Here is an 11,826-nt window from a genome sequence, read left to right as displayed (position 1 = left end):
GCAGCTAACAGCACAGAAGATTTTTGGCCTCATGAGAGCTGAAGCAACATTAGAAGCTAGGGAGAAGGTTTATGTTTTTACAGTGTATTGGTGTATGCTCAGAAAAGTCATTGCAGGACGTAAGCTGGAGCAGCTCCTGATGGCTATTCGAACCTGAGTCGGCAACTGAACAAGCAGCTCCAGGACTACCTTGGCTCTGTCACACTTACAGTTCAGCACCAGCACTCTTTTTGCCCCATATTCTCTGTCCTTCCTATGTGCAACATGGCAACCAATGACAAAAGGACTAAAATAAATGGCACTGAAGACACTACTGAAAGTAGGGCACAATATCTTTCATATCGACCTGTTAATGGTAAGTTATCTACAACTCTTCTTAAAAGCTAATTATTTTACACATTTAAATTAGGGTAATTAGATCAGCAGGAACTGAACTAAAACCAAATGCTTGCAGCCTTGGGAGGATTTTCTGAAATGGGGTTTTGTATTCCATCTACATTCCCTCCAACTGAGGGGAGACAGTCAGTGTCCCCAAAGATAGGAATAGAAATTTTGATCACTTCCTATGTTATTAGTTACATACCACTACCAGTCTGCATCATTAATCTCCATATAAGTCTTTGCATATAGGGAGAAGAAATAAAGGTAAAGGAACCTTATAAGGAAACAGAATCCCTTTCAAACTGTGAGTCAAGATATGAGCCCCAGATCTTGTTTTCGCATCACACTGATACCATCATTGAAATACAGCCAGACAGGCCCTGGCAAAATGGTTTGCCAGCTGCCATCCGTTCTTCTAACTTTCAAATGTCCATTTTTCTTATGTAATTCTCTTGCCCACACTTTGTGCCTATTACTTCATCTGCTAGAAAGGCTGACATTATTCCCACCTTTACATCCTTCCATGAAAAGTGCAAACATTAGTGTCTTGATTAGTATCAGCAAAATAGGCAGACACAGACATCTGTGAATCTGTTTCTTAGAAGTTCAACAGCTGGCCTCACCTTCTCTGGTATTTGAACAAAATACACAAGAAACGGTCATTACAAAGCATAACTGAAGGATAGTCTGATCCAGGGAGAATGAACACATCCAGAAAGAGACTGTCACTTTGCTTCAGTGTAAAAACGCTTATCCTGTTTATGTCATAAGGGAAAAAAAACATTGAGTAGCTGCTTATCTGTCCTTTCTTCCTATCCAGATATTCATATTGTACATATGATCTTAGTTTCTAAGAATTCTTCTCAGTTTAACTTGAGAGCAGGTGTCTTGCTATGACTGGTACAGACTTCCACATAGGAGAATCCACTTCCAAACAGATTTCTCCTTCCACAGCTACATGAGAACTGGGGAAAAAAAAAAAAAAAAAAAAAAAAAGAGCTCCGTCTAGGAGAAGAGACCTTGTACCTTGTACTCTATGCATGTCTGGCAAGAGACAGAGTGAGGCAGCATAGCCTTTTGTTCAGGGATTTCACTGATAGAGAACCCAAGTTATTTTCCAAACAAGAAAACATATATTAAAAAAAAAAAAAGTGTTTCAGACAAAATTCTCAATGTTCAATGGCCTTTAACAAAAGCAGCTACAGTGTCTGAATTTTCACTGCACCTCAGAAATAAATTTAGATCAACTATGCAGTACATAAGCTGATTCATGATGGTCTTTGGACAGAAGATGTATCATAAAGTTTATAAAAATGCATCAGAGAAATAAATGTATGTAAAGTGTTTTGAAAGCTTAAATAATAAAGGGAAAGGAGGAGACAACAGAAAAAGATAAAATATAGGAGGATGACTCAGGAACTTCTAACAAAGCGTCAGATCTGACACCTGTACTCACTATGGTCAGTGACAAGTCATTTAACCTCCTATGTAAAATGAGGATAAAATCAACCTCCTGGGGCACTGGGAGACTTAATTAGTTGCTATTCATGGATTAAGCAGAAAGTCTGAAGGTGAAAGCACTAAATGCTAAGCATTATTAGCTTCAGAAGTATTAATTTCTGTAATTGGGCAACCCCAACATTACAAAAAAGTGGATCAATGTCAATTTTAGAAATAAATTTATTTTTATAGTTCTATCATGTCAAAAAAGGTACCCAAACAAGGAATTTTGTTTTTAAAAGTAGTAACTAGAAACACATTTATATAATATACAATGCAGCTTGTCATCTTGAATTCTGAGCTTCTGACTCCTACCCAAATTTACATTCCACGTTCCTTAACAGGAAACATGTTATCTTCAACCAAACAACTCTGCGAGTTGCAAGCTCCCGGAGCTCCCTGTAAAACTTGCACTGTGCTGTGCATCAGGGCTGCACTTCCCTTCTGAGGAAAAGCTCACAAGTGGTATTGATTCATTGCCAGAAGACAGGTTTGCTCGTGTGGCTGAACTTTTCCTTACACAACCTGATCCCTCTGTGGCCAATCCTGGACTTCCCAAGCAATCTGCATTGGCTGTTCTTGAGCCGGTTTCTCTACGCTTCCAAGGTACAGATAAATGCCCCTTGTAAAAGTTCCAAACCAACAAGAAAGAAAAAAGAAGAGCAAAACCAGCCGCCAGAAGTTTTAAAACAAGCTTCTCTTTTTGGTTGTCCATGGATTTCTGTTTTGCTGCTTCCTTTAGTAAAGTTGGTACTGAAGACTTAACACTCACAGCTGCCGTTTCATTAAGTGCGTTTGTTGTGGCATTAACATTTGCATTGTCTGTCTTCTGTCGGGCATAAAGGGCATAGCTGGCCACAGTGATAAGGAATTCTTTCCCTTTGGTTTTCTCTATTGAGAGACAATCATAGAATCCAGCCTCATCCATCGTCACATTAAATATTACTATTCCTCCATCATAGAGGAGGTATTTAGAGTCCTCAGCCTGAAGTCTGCTCCCATTAAACTTCCACACTACGCTTGCCAGATTTGACAGAGGAACACATTTGAGATGAACATTATTTCCAAGGGTAAAGAGAAATTTTCTCACATTATTTTCTGAAATTATGAAGATTATTTTTTAATCAAGAACAGTGATGGTTTACTTTAACTTACAAAACCAAATACATAAACATCAAATTCAACTCACTAGTCTAACAATGGGTAATGAATAGGAAGGGCTAAAGACAAAGAAATCCCATTACTAACAGGTCTGACCACCTCTCAGTGAGATATAAGGGCAGAGAGTGCATCTTGCTGGCTTTATTCCCACTGACAACTAGCCGAATGAATATGGAACTAGAAATTGAACACTTCCAGATTTTAATCTGATTTTTCCTCACTTGTATATGTAGCCACCCATAAATAAATTCAGCTCTGTACGCCTAAACATTTACATTGGTAAATGATGTTTCTTCAAAAAAATGCTTTGATGTTTAGATCTAACTGTACTATGTTTATTTCAACTAAGCGTTCCCTAGCTGTCCCGCTAATCACCTTATTATCATTTTTAGTGCAGTCTAAAATATACAAGACTGAAGACAATGCTGACTTTAAAAAGACATAAGTGAAGGTGAGGGAAACATCTTGTGTCATGGAAGTAATGTATCTTGCCATTCATTACAAAGTCACTAAATAATAACACCAGATCACACATCTGTTAATCTACATTAAAAGAAATTAATTTCCCAATCCCATTCAAATAATAAAAAGTCATCTTAAATGGCTGCTAACATATAGCCTTCTTTTTAAATGTACTTTTGAATAGTACTTGTTGTGTATCTGCAAAACAGTATCCTAAAGCAGTGACAGATTTAATAGGATGGCTGACGAGACATGTGGTTTCTGCAAAGTGGGTGTCGGGGAGATACCAATAACCTCAAATGGGTCACATTCATGCTTCCCTTGAGAGCAATAGTTTCAATCCGAACAAGAGTTTTCCGACATCAAAACTGAGGGGATTAAGAATATAAGGCAGTATCAGTGCAGCATGGGGTGGTTTTTTTGGTCTTTCTTAGTTCAAAAGTAACAATCAGCATGTTTTTAACTGTGTGGTTTTCTGTCACACAAGAATTCCAGTGACCACAAATTGAAAAAAGCACTTTAAATTGTGTAATTTTTTTAAAACAAATGTTCACGTACCTACACTAAGACAGCTGGAAGCATCTCCATATTTAACACTTTGAATTAAATTCCTAAGGGGAAAAAAAAAACAGATTAAAAAAAAAAACAGACAAAAAGTGTTCCAGCTTGTATGATACCATTTCTAGGGATCATCCTAGTTTTGTGTTGCAGACAGTAAGAGTGCATTTATAAAGCAATTTCACATCAGGTGTACAGCTAAAAAACCCCATCTCTTTACTTACTTCCTATCACCAGTTTGATTTGCCAGTAGAACACATTCATTAGAAGACTGAGACCACGCGCAGTAAGGATCCCGTGCCAAGATGCAATCCAAGCAGTATTTATATTGGCGGCATTCAGAAACTGGAAGCTGCACCACTTGGGACTGAGAGCCTACATAGAGCATTCCCTAGAAATGCAGGAGGGAGTTCTTATTTTATAATGGTGTGTGGGATTTTAAAACTGTTATTTTCTAATATGGATCGTAAGAATTTCTGGTATTTACTAAAAAAACCTGTAAACTAAAAATCTTGTAAGAATAGATGATGATATAAAAATAGATGATATAAAAAAATCTAGCTTTGCATAACATGCAAAATGACAGAGTTCCTTCCCTATTTTTTTTTAAATTAACATAAAGGCTTGTTTCAGTTGTATTTTGATACACAAAAAATCTACAGATAAAAAGAGGTATTGTGCTTTTGTTATTAATGAGTTCATGACAGAAGTAGAATTATGAGACATTTACGGAGCATTTAAGAGCCAAAAGAACAACACAGAAGAGGAAGGCCCGAGGCAAACTATTATAGCAGTCACTTTGCATCTGTAGGGACAGAAGTTCTACCTTTTTAGAAGACAGCTGGAGAGACTGTACAGGCTCAGGAGACAGAAACAGCTGTAGCTCTTCCACAATGAACATTTCCCCATCCCAGTTGAAAGCTTTATGCAAATATCCATCAGCTACATAAAATGAAATGTATTTTTAAGGAGAAATTTGTTTAAACATTGCATAACATTTTAGTTTTAAAATTCATGTCAAAATTAGATAGAGATTCACAAGTCATTCTTGGGGATAAGGAATTTCTGAAACTCTTCCAAACAATTTTTAATTTTATTTCAATAAGAGAGAAGCGATGGTTTTTCTCAGGGAAAAAAGACCCCAAACAATCCCTGAATTTGCAAATATCATTATGCTGAGTCTCCTTTGATATGGAAAGTTTCTAATGAGAGCCTTTTAATGTTCAACAAACCAAACACATTTAATCTAATTGGGAAGAAAATATTAAACTAGCAAGGCAGCTTCTGAATGCAAAACTTTATCTGAAGTTGATGAATGTTTTTACTTTTCAGAAGTCTCAGAAAAAATTTTTGAAAGAAAATCCATAAAAATGTATAGTATTTTTTCCTAAAATAAAAGCACTTACCTGTTCCTAGAAACATAACATCATATGTTTGTTTATCAAGGCCAGTGACTCTGTCTACCACAATCCTGGTATAGTTTGAACCTCTTTTCAGTAGCACTGGCCTATTACCAATTGGATTTACAGAATTATCCATTAGAGGGTGATCTCTAACAAACTGCAAAACTTTGTCAGGCAAGTCAGAAGAAGTGTTATATCCAAAACTCCGGGCAAAATTATCAATGCACTAGAAACAAAACATAATGAACATGATTACAATTCCTTTTACATTTCACCCAGGTATAAAAAAATGCTGTATTTTGTTTCAAACATGCAGCTATTTCTACTTATCTTCACAAGAGAAAAATAATTATTTTCCTCACACTCTAAGCATAACCGCATGTTCTTTGCGGAGCAGAACTGTAAGTAGCTTTTCTAGGAACCTCCATATATACCTATAATGGGATAAGAAGGCAGGTATGCCTTTGCTGATTATAAACACTATATTTCTACTGGCAAAATATGAACTGATAATTTGATACCAAAAAAGAAAATCCAGAGACTGTTCTTTAATAAGAACAAGTAAATTCATATTTACAGCACCAGGACGTGGGACTGGCACTTCTCCCCTGTATACCACCCATTTAACATGGGAATGTTCCACAGTTACTGGTCCTTTGTAGTTTCCTTTGGAGAAGACTTCTTGAATATTTTTCATACTGTATGCACAAACAGCTGATATGTCCAATCTTCCCCTTCAAAGAATAATAATAAAAAAAAGCATGTTATATTGGCTTTTAAATAGAAAGAAGAGCTGTAAAACAACCTGCTCTCCACAGTGTGCACTGTTATATCTTTTTGAGGATTAGTCAAAAGATATCTAATACTAAAAATACTTCCCTCTGGCAGTTTTCATGATTCATTAAGAAGGGAATAAAGCAGAGATATTTCTACAAGATTGTATTAAATATGTTTTTCTTAAAAATCAAGTAACAGTCCTCACAAACTGAAATGGCTGAGATGATGAGGTCCTTTGACCATCTCTTTTAAACAGATAGGTTTCCCCTCCCTCTGGCACCACACTTCAGACATACACCATTAATTCCTCTTGTAATCTTTCTAATTCATCTTGTTGGAAAACACACCACTCTTCCACTTTGCCTCCAATTTTAATGTTTTTCAAAATGACAACCAAAAGTTTACCTAAACTTTTAGGAGTGTATGGTTCAGACACCAATTTCATTTCAGTTCTACCAGGGAATATGAAGTGATATACACAAAGTCTGAGTCTCTTTACCATACCCAAAGGAATAAATGTTGTGGTTTTTAAAATGCACATCTGCAATTTCCTATTTTAGCACACATTGAACCCAATCGGCCATAACGAGAAATAAAACTGTCGCATAAGCTCCAGTGGGTATAAACTGTCAGATAAATAATACTGACTGAGCTGCATTCTGAGAATTATGATGCTTATTATAAAATATGAAAATTATGTACTCATAGTTACTTTGTCACTGGTAATTTTTGACATATAAAGTTTCAAGACACTCTGGTTTCTCTTCATTTGTCAGAGCAGCGAGAAAAAGCTAGTTAACAGCAAAATATGAAAGGAAGAACACTGGAGTTCTGTTTTTATTTTTACAGAACATTACATTAGACAAGTAGGCCATGAAAGATACTGCTTTTGAATAGAAAACTAATTCTGCACCCTAAAATGCCAGCTACTTCCCTTAGTGCAATAAAGACCAGAAGAATCTAGGGCTTTCTGTAAGTAATTACGTAATTTTATATGTAATTAGTTTTAATTGCTCCACCATCTGAATGGAGAAAACATTAACTCTAAATATTTGGCTTAGGAAGAGCTTTTGGTTAGTCTTTAATTGAAGGCTTTGGCCCAGGAAGCCAACAACGTTTTGTTTCAGAAGATGGTAATATTTGCTCATTTGGATCAAGCTGCAAGGAAAACAGATGTGGTCCATTAAAACATGCAGACTAGCTGGTAACCTCTTATTCTGAGTTAAAGACAAATGGCTGCAATCAGGCCTTTAATACTGAAGTGAGAACCCTTTACTCAGTTCATTACAAACTCTAGTAGCAGATGTAGTCCTTTATCTCACCATTGTTGGGAAAAAATTCCATAAAAAACACTGTCCTGCCAGTCTGTTCTCCTAAGTAAAAAGATGTCCTGGATAATATTGAAATGGAAATGTAACTCAGGAATGGAACAGGAAAGTCGGGATTTTAAAAATGATGTCCATCTTCTCTGCAATATGCGTTTTCCACCAAGATCACCCTGAATGAAGGAATAACACCATCACTGTGGAATGTATAAAGAAATAGATATAATTTTCACCTGATAGCATTGCTGTAAGGAAAAACATAGTTGGCCTTTCAATATAAATCTAAGGTCAAAGCCAAAGAAAAAAGGTTTAAATGTCATATGCAACCTGAACAGTTGGTTCTGTTCTAGGAGAAAAAGGAGGAAGCTAGTTTAGAAATAAATATGAAATAAAGGGTGTATGATAGAATTTCAACTGGTGAGACAGTGTAGATACCGCTGTTAATCACTCAGCTATGAAACTTCATTTGAAATACACTAAACACAATCTTTATACTACAAATATTAACCTTGCAGATACGGGCAATTCTGGACACCAGAAGCTTGTCATAGAATTCAAATTCAACAGCTGTTTCAGTGAAGAACACATAAATTTTATCATCATCTCCATTTGGATTAGATTCACTTTCCTGTACTATCTCCATATTGACAAAGCTTGGTTCTGAAATACATGAATATACAAAACATTTTAAGTTTATTTATGAAAACCCATAAGTGCCAGATATTGTTTTAAAATTAAGTATCTAATTCACCCTTTTTGTGGAGCAGTGGACAGGGAAAGGCTGGAAAATATTTATGAGTTAGAATCTATCAAAAATTAAGAAAGAAACTGTGCTTTCATAAATGGGAAGAGACTGTGGTTTGTTTCATCATTGTAGTTCTTAGTGACAAATTTATTTTAAATTTTGTCCTTAGTTTAAAAGCTCACACTTTCTGGACATTGCGAAATCAATACATAACATACACTATTACGTTCTACAGATAACTCACCAATATAAGCTCAAGAGACTGAAATAGGTATAACAACTTCTTACCATTTAGCCAAGATGTTTTAAATTCTGTTCTTACAGGGTTCCTCATACTGCGAAGTATTATAGGTTCTGTTCCCAAAAAATTATTTGAAGTAGCCGAATAAAATTCACCATCTGTTAAGTTTTGGAAGAAATAACAAAGCATAAAGTACTTATTTTTAAAATGCAAAGAAACAGCCATAAGAAACAAACTGGGCTTGACATTTCATGCAAAAATAGAACCAGGATAACAGTAGCCAAAACCTAAGGTTAGATGAGGAAAACTTTCAGCTTGCATGTCAGTCCAAACATACCTACAAAAACAGAAGCATATTTCAGAGTCGGTTCAAATGGACATTTTCCTCTGCTGTCTTCAGCTTTTCCTTGCAAACTTATGTTTGTCCTATGGATAACCTATGGTAAGCAAGCATTTTAATAGGATGAAAACCAAGGCCTCCCATGTGCTAAAATGAAATGATTAGCAAACACCTTTAAAGGAGATGATCACAGAACAGGGTTAATACAGAAATGTGAATTCTGTGCAAAAAGAAATAATGCTTGGTAACCACTTCCCTGGTCTTTCATGCTTTTATAAAAGAATTATGAAAGTTTCAAGTTTTTTAAAAGGAATATTTTTAGAAAGGTGCTTAAAGATCTGCCATACTATTCAAACATCTTCAGTAAAATGTACTCAAATATAATTACCATATGATCGCAAGCTGGATGATAAGCGTTGGTTCCACAAACATATAAGTTAGAGTCATTTATCTTATGGAGGAATAGGATGTAGTTCTGGCATCTTATCTAAAATAGAAAAATAAAAGGAGAGCAAGTTTACATAGTTTAGGTAACTTGCATTTGAAAATTTTCTGGTGTCTTAGCAGCAAGCAAACAAACCTGTAAAATTCAAATGAAACTGCTTTTACTTCTTTCACTAAAAAAAAAAAAAAGCTTGACATTGTAGCTATTTTTTGTCTTAGTTAACAACTTAGAGGGGGAAACAAAGGTTTTTGCCTACCTTGTCCTTTCCTCTTTGAATACATTCCAGCTGTCTTTCCTGTGTAGCAAACCAGTATTCCTACAAGCCAAAAATACATCAAAGTCGGTATGCTGCAATTTTTTGCACAAAAATTATGTGCAAAACTAAAAACAAACCTAACTTTGAATCTATTAGGGGCAAATTAACAGTTCTATGTATAGAACTGTATGTATATGTATGTAACATATCCGGCATACTAATACCCTGAAGAGATGTTTTATCTTACTTCAAAAAATGATATTGTAATAAAGTTACAAGTCTTGAAATTATAATACTTTGATATATTTAAAATCAGACCACCAGGTGATCCCAAATACATAAAACCACAGGCAAGATATTTTTATAAAGCAGGCATGAAATAAGATGTTTAACTTACCCTGGCTATTTCTCTAGAAATATTATTCAAGTCAAGAGCAAATACAGCATCTCTGCCTCCAACAAATAAGGTATCAGTTTCTTCACTCACAAGGAGAGTGGAAACATTGGATAATCCTTGTTTCATAAAAGTTTTTATATTTCCAGCTATAAACGTAGAGGATAAGTTATTTTTAAAATGTTTATTACTAGAATCCCACCATTACATAATCAAAATTCCAGACAAATAGTAACAAAACAAAAATAAAGTTTATACACATTTCCTGAACATTTTCTAAATAATATGAAAATATTTGGATAGATGCATGGATAGTCTTTTCCTACTTTAATATAGGAAAATAAACAACATAGTATCACTATTAGCTATATGCCCGAACCTCCAGCTACAACAATTAATGTTCAGGAATTCCTCATTGGAATTTGGACAAGTGCATGCGCTGTCACTGAGGTGAAACAGTCCATAGCATTCTTTCCTGAGACTAAAAAACTAAAGCCCCAACCCTGTGCTACATTGCTTTGTGTTGATTAAATTACTATTTTTCACTTACTTTGGTATTTTACTGTTTTTCTGGGAATGCAGTTCACAACAGATGCTTCTGTCTCTTGCATTAATTGCAAAACAAGATAAATGACAACTGCAGTTCTACCCATTTTCAGAGATTTGACTAGAAATAACTTCTTTCCAGTTTAAATTCCTTGACATTAAATAACCACAGTCAGCAATTTCTTCACAGTTCTTGAGAAAGTTCTGCTAAAGACCTCCAAAGTAGATATTTGTAGTCGTCAAACATTTTCTGAAACTTGTGAAATCAAAGCAATCTCTTACATTTTCCTTTCCAATAACTACTTCCAGACATCCTAAAATTAAAAGCAGTTTAAGTCCAATGTAATATTTGTTTACCTTCATTTTTTTAAGAGATGGACAACCACGCCCTTTTACAAGATTTTTGTCGCTGTTATCTATATTGTTGCTATTCAGAATTAGATCCTACTCTGATGGCAATTCCAGGCTAATACCAGCAAACAATTGCTTATGCATCTTTTCTTATTTACATTTTTTAATACCTGGTCACAACAAAGGTGAATTATCTAATTATTTTTTCCTACAATGTATTTATTTCCTAACTTTATGCCAAGTCTGAGATTCTCATTTGCAACCTGAGATGCTTCAGATTTTCTGCAGGGTATCTAAATATTATTTTACGAAGAGGAAGAACTAGTAACAATATTTGCAGATTGCTAAGATTGTGTTCTTCTCTACAGCAATTCACCAATTTATACATATATGTATGTATATACATACATACATATATATATCAACCACATGTTAGGAAGAAAGAATTTATATTTTATTAATTTAATTAGAATTAGGTACTTTTATGCCTGAAATCTTGGCAGTCTGTCTAAATGAATATGCCCTGCAGGCAATGCTAGAAAATTAAGCAAAATTAAAGCTAGGTGGTTGTAATCCGCAATTACCAAAACCACAAAGTAAGATTCCAAATCTGCTTTTATAAAGACAGGAATTGGTGCTCTTTATGCACTTTCATCTTTAGGCAAATGCCGACAGCAAAAGAAACTGTTTGCATTAGCCTAAGCCAAGTAAGATATTGTTTGGATTAAAGTATTTTTAAATTAATAAATCAGGTTAGAAACTTCAGAAAGCTATTAAATAATTTCTGTTAGCCCCTGTACTGTAACCCAGGGTATGACTCTCCACAGATTTGGCCCATCTCCTGAAGCACGCACGCTAAGACACTTTCACAGCCCACAAACACAGGTCTCCTAGGACACAAAAAAAGACTTTTCCCACAGTCTTGTTTCATACTTTTCTGC

At 35.1% G+C, this 11,826-nt stretch overlaps 1 protein-coding gene across 1 annotated transcript; it reads right to left on the bottom strand.

Annotated features, from left to right (window-relative positions):
• Positions 1 to 2,043: 2,043 nt before the first annotated feature.
• On the bottom strand, positions 2,044 to 10,641 carry LOC106482779 (semaphorin-4E-like). The gene is made up of 14 exons (XM_013940407.2): positions 10,539 to 10,641; positions 9,992 to 10,137; positions 9,595 to 9,654; positions 9,282 to 9,380; positions 8,891 to 8,990; positions 8,601 to 8,711; positions 8,076 to 8,227; positions 7,565 to 7,740; positions 6,043 to 6,199; positions 5,469 to 5,691; positions 4,889 to 5,004; positions 4,287 to 4,453; positions 4,063 to 4,115; positions 2,044 to 2,979 (listed from the first exon to the last, which is right to left on the bottom strand). Exons 1-14 carry the CDS (start codon positions 10,639 to 10,641, stop codon positions 2,240 to 2,242), a joined length of 2,403 nt encoding a protein of 800 aa, XP_013795861.2. The 3' UTR covers positions 2,044 to 2,239.
• Between the last annotated feature and the right edge of the window lie 1,185 nt (positions 10,642 to 11,826).

This window comes from Apteryx mantelli, chromosome 30 (genome assembly GCF_036417845.1).
Source record: "Apteryx mantelli isolate bAptMan1 chromosome 30, bAptMan1.hap1, whole genome shotgun sequence".
Classification (NCBI taxonomy): Eukaryota; Metazoa; Chordata; class Aves; order Apterygiformes; family Apterygidae; genus Apteryx; species Apteryx mantelli.
The sequence above is the reverse complement of the archived record's forward strand: the minus strand, read 5'-3'. Positions and strand labels throughout refer to the sequence as shown.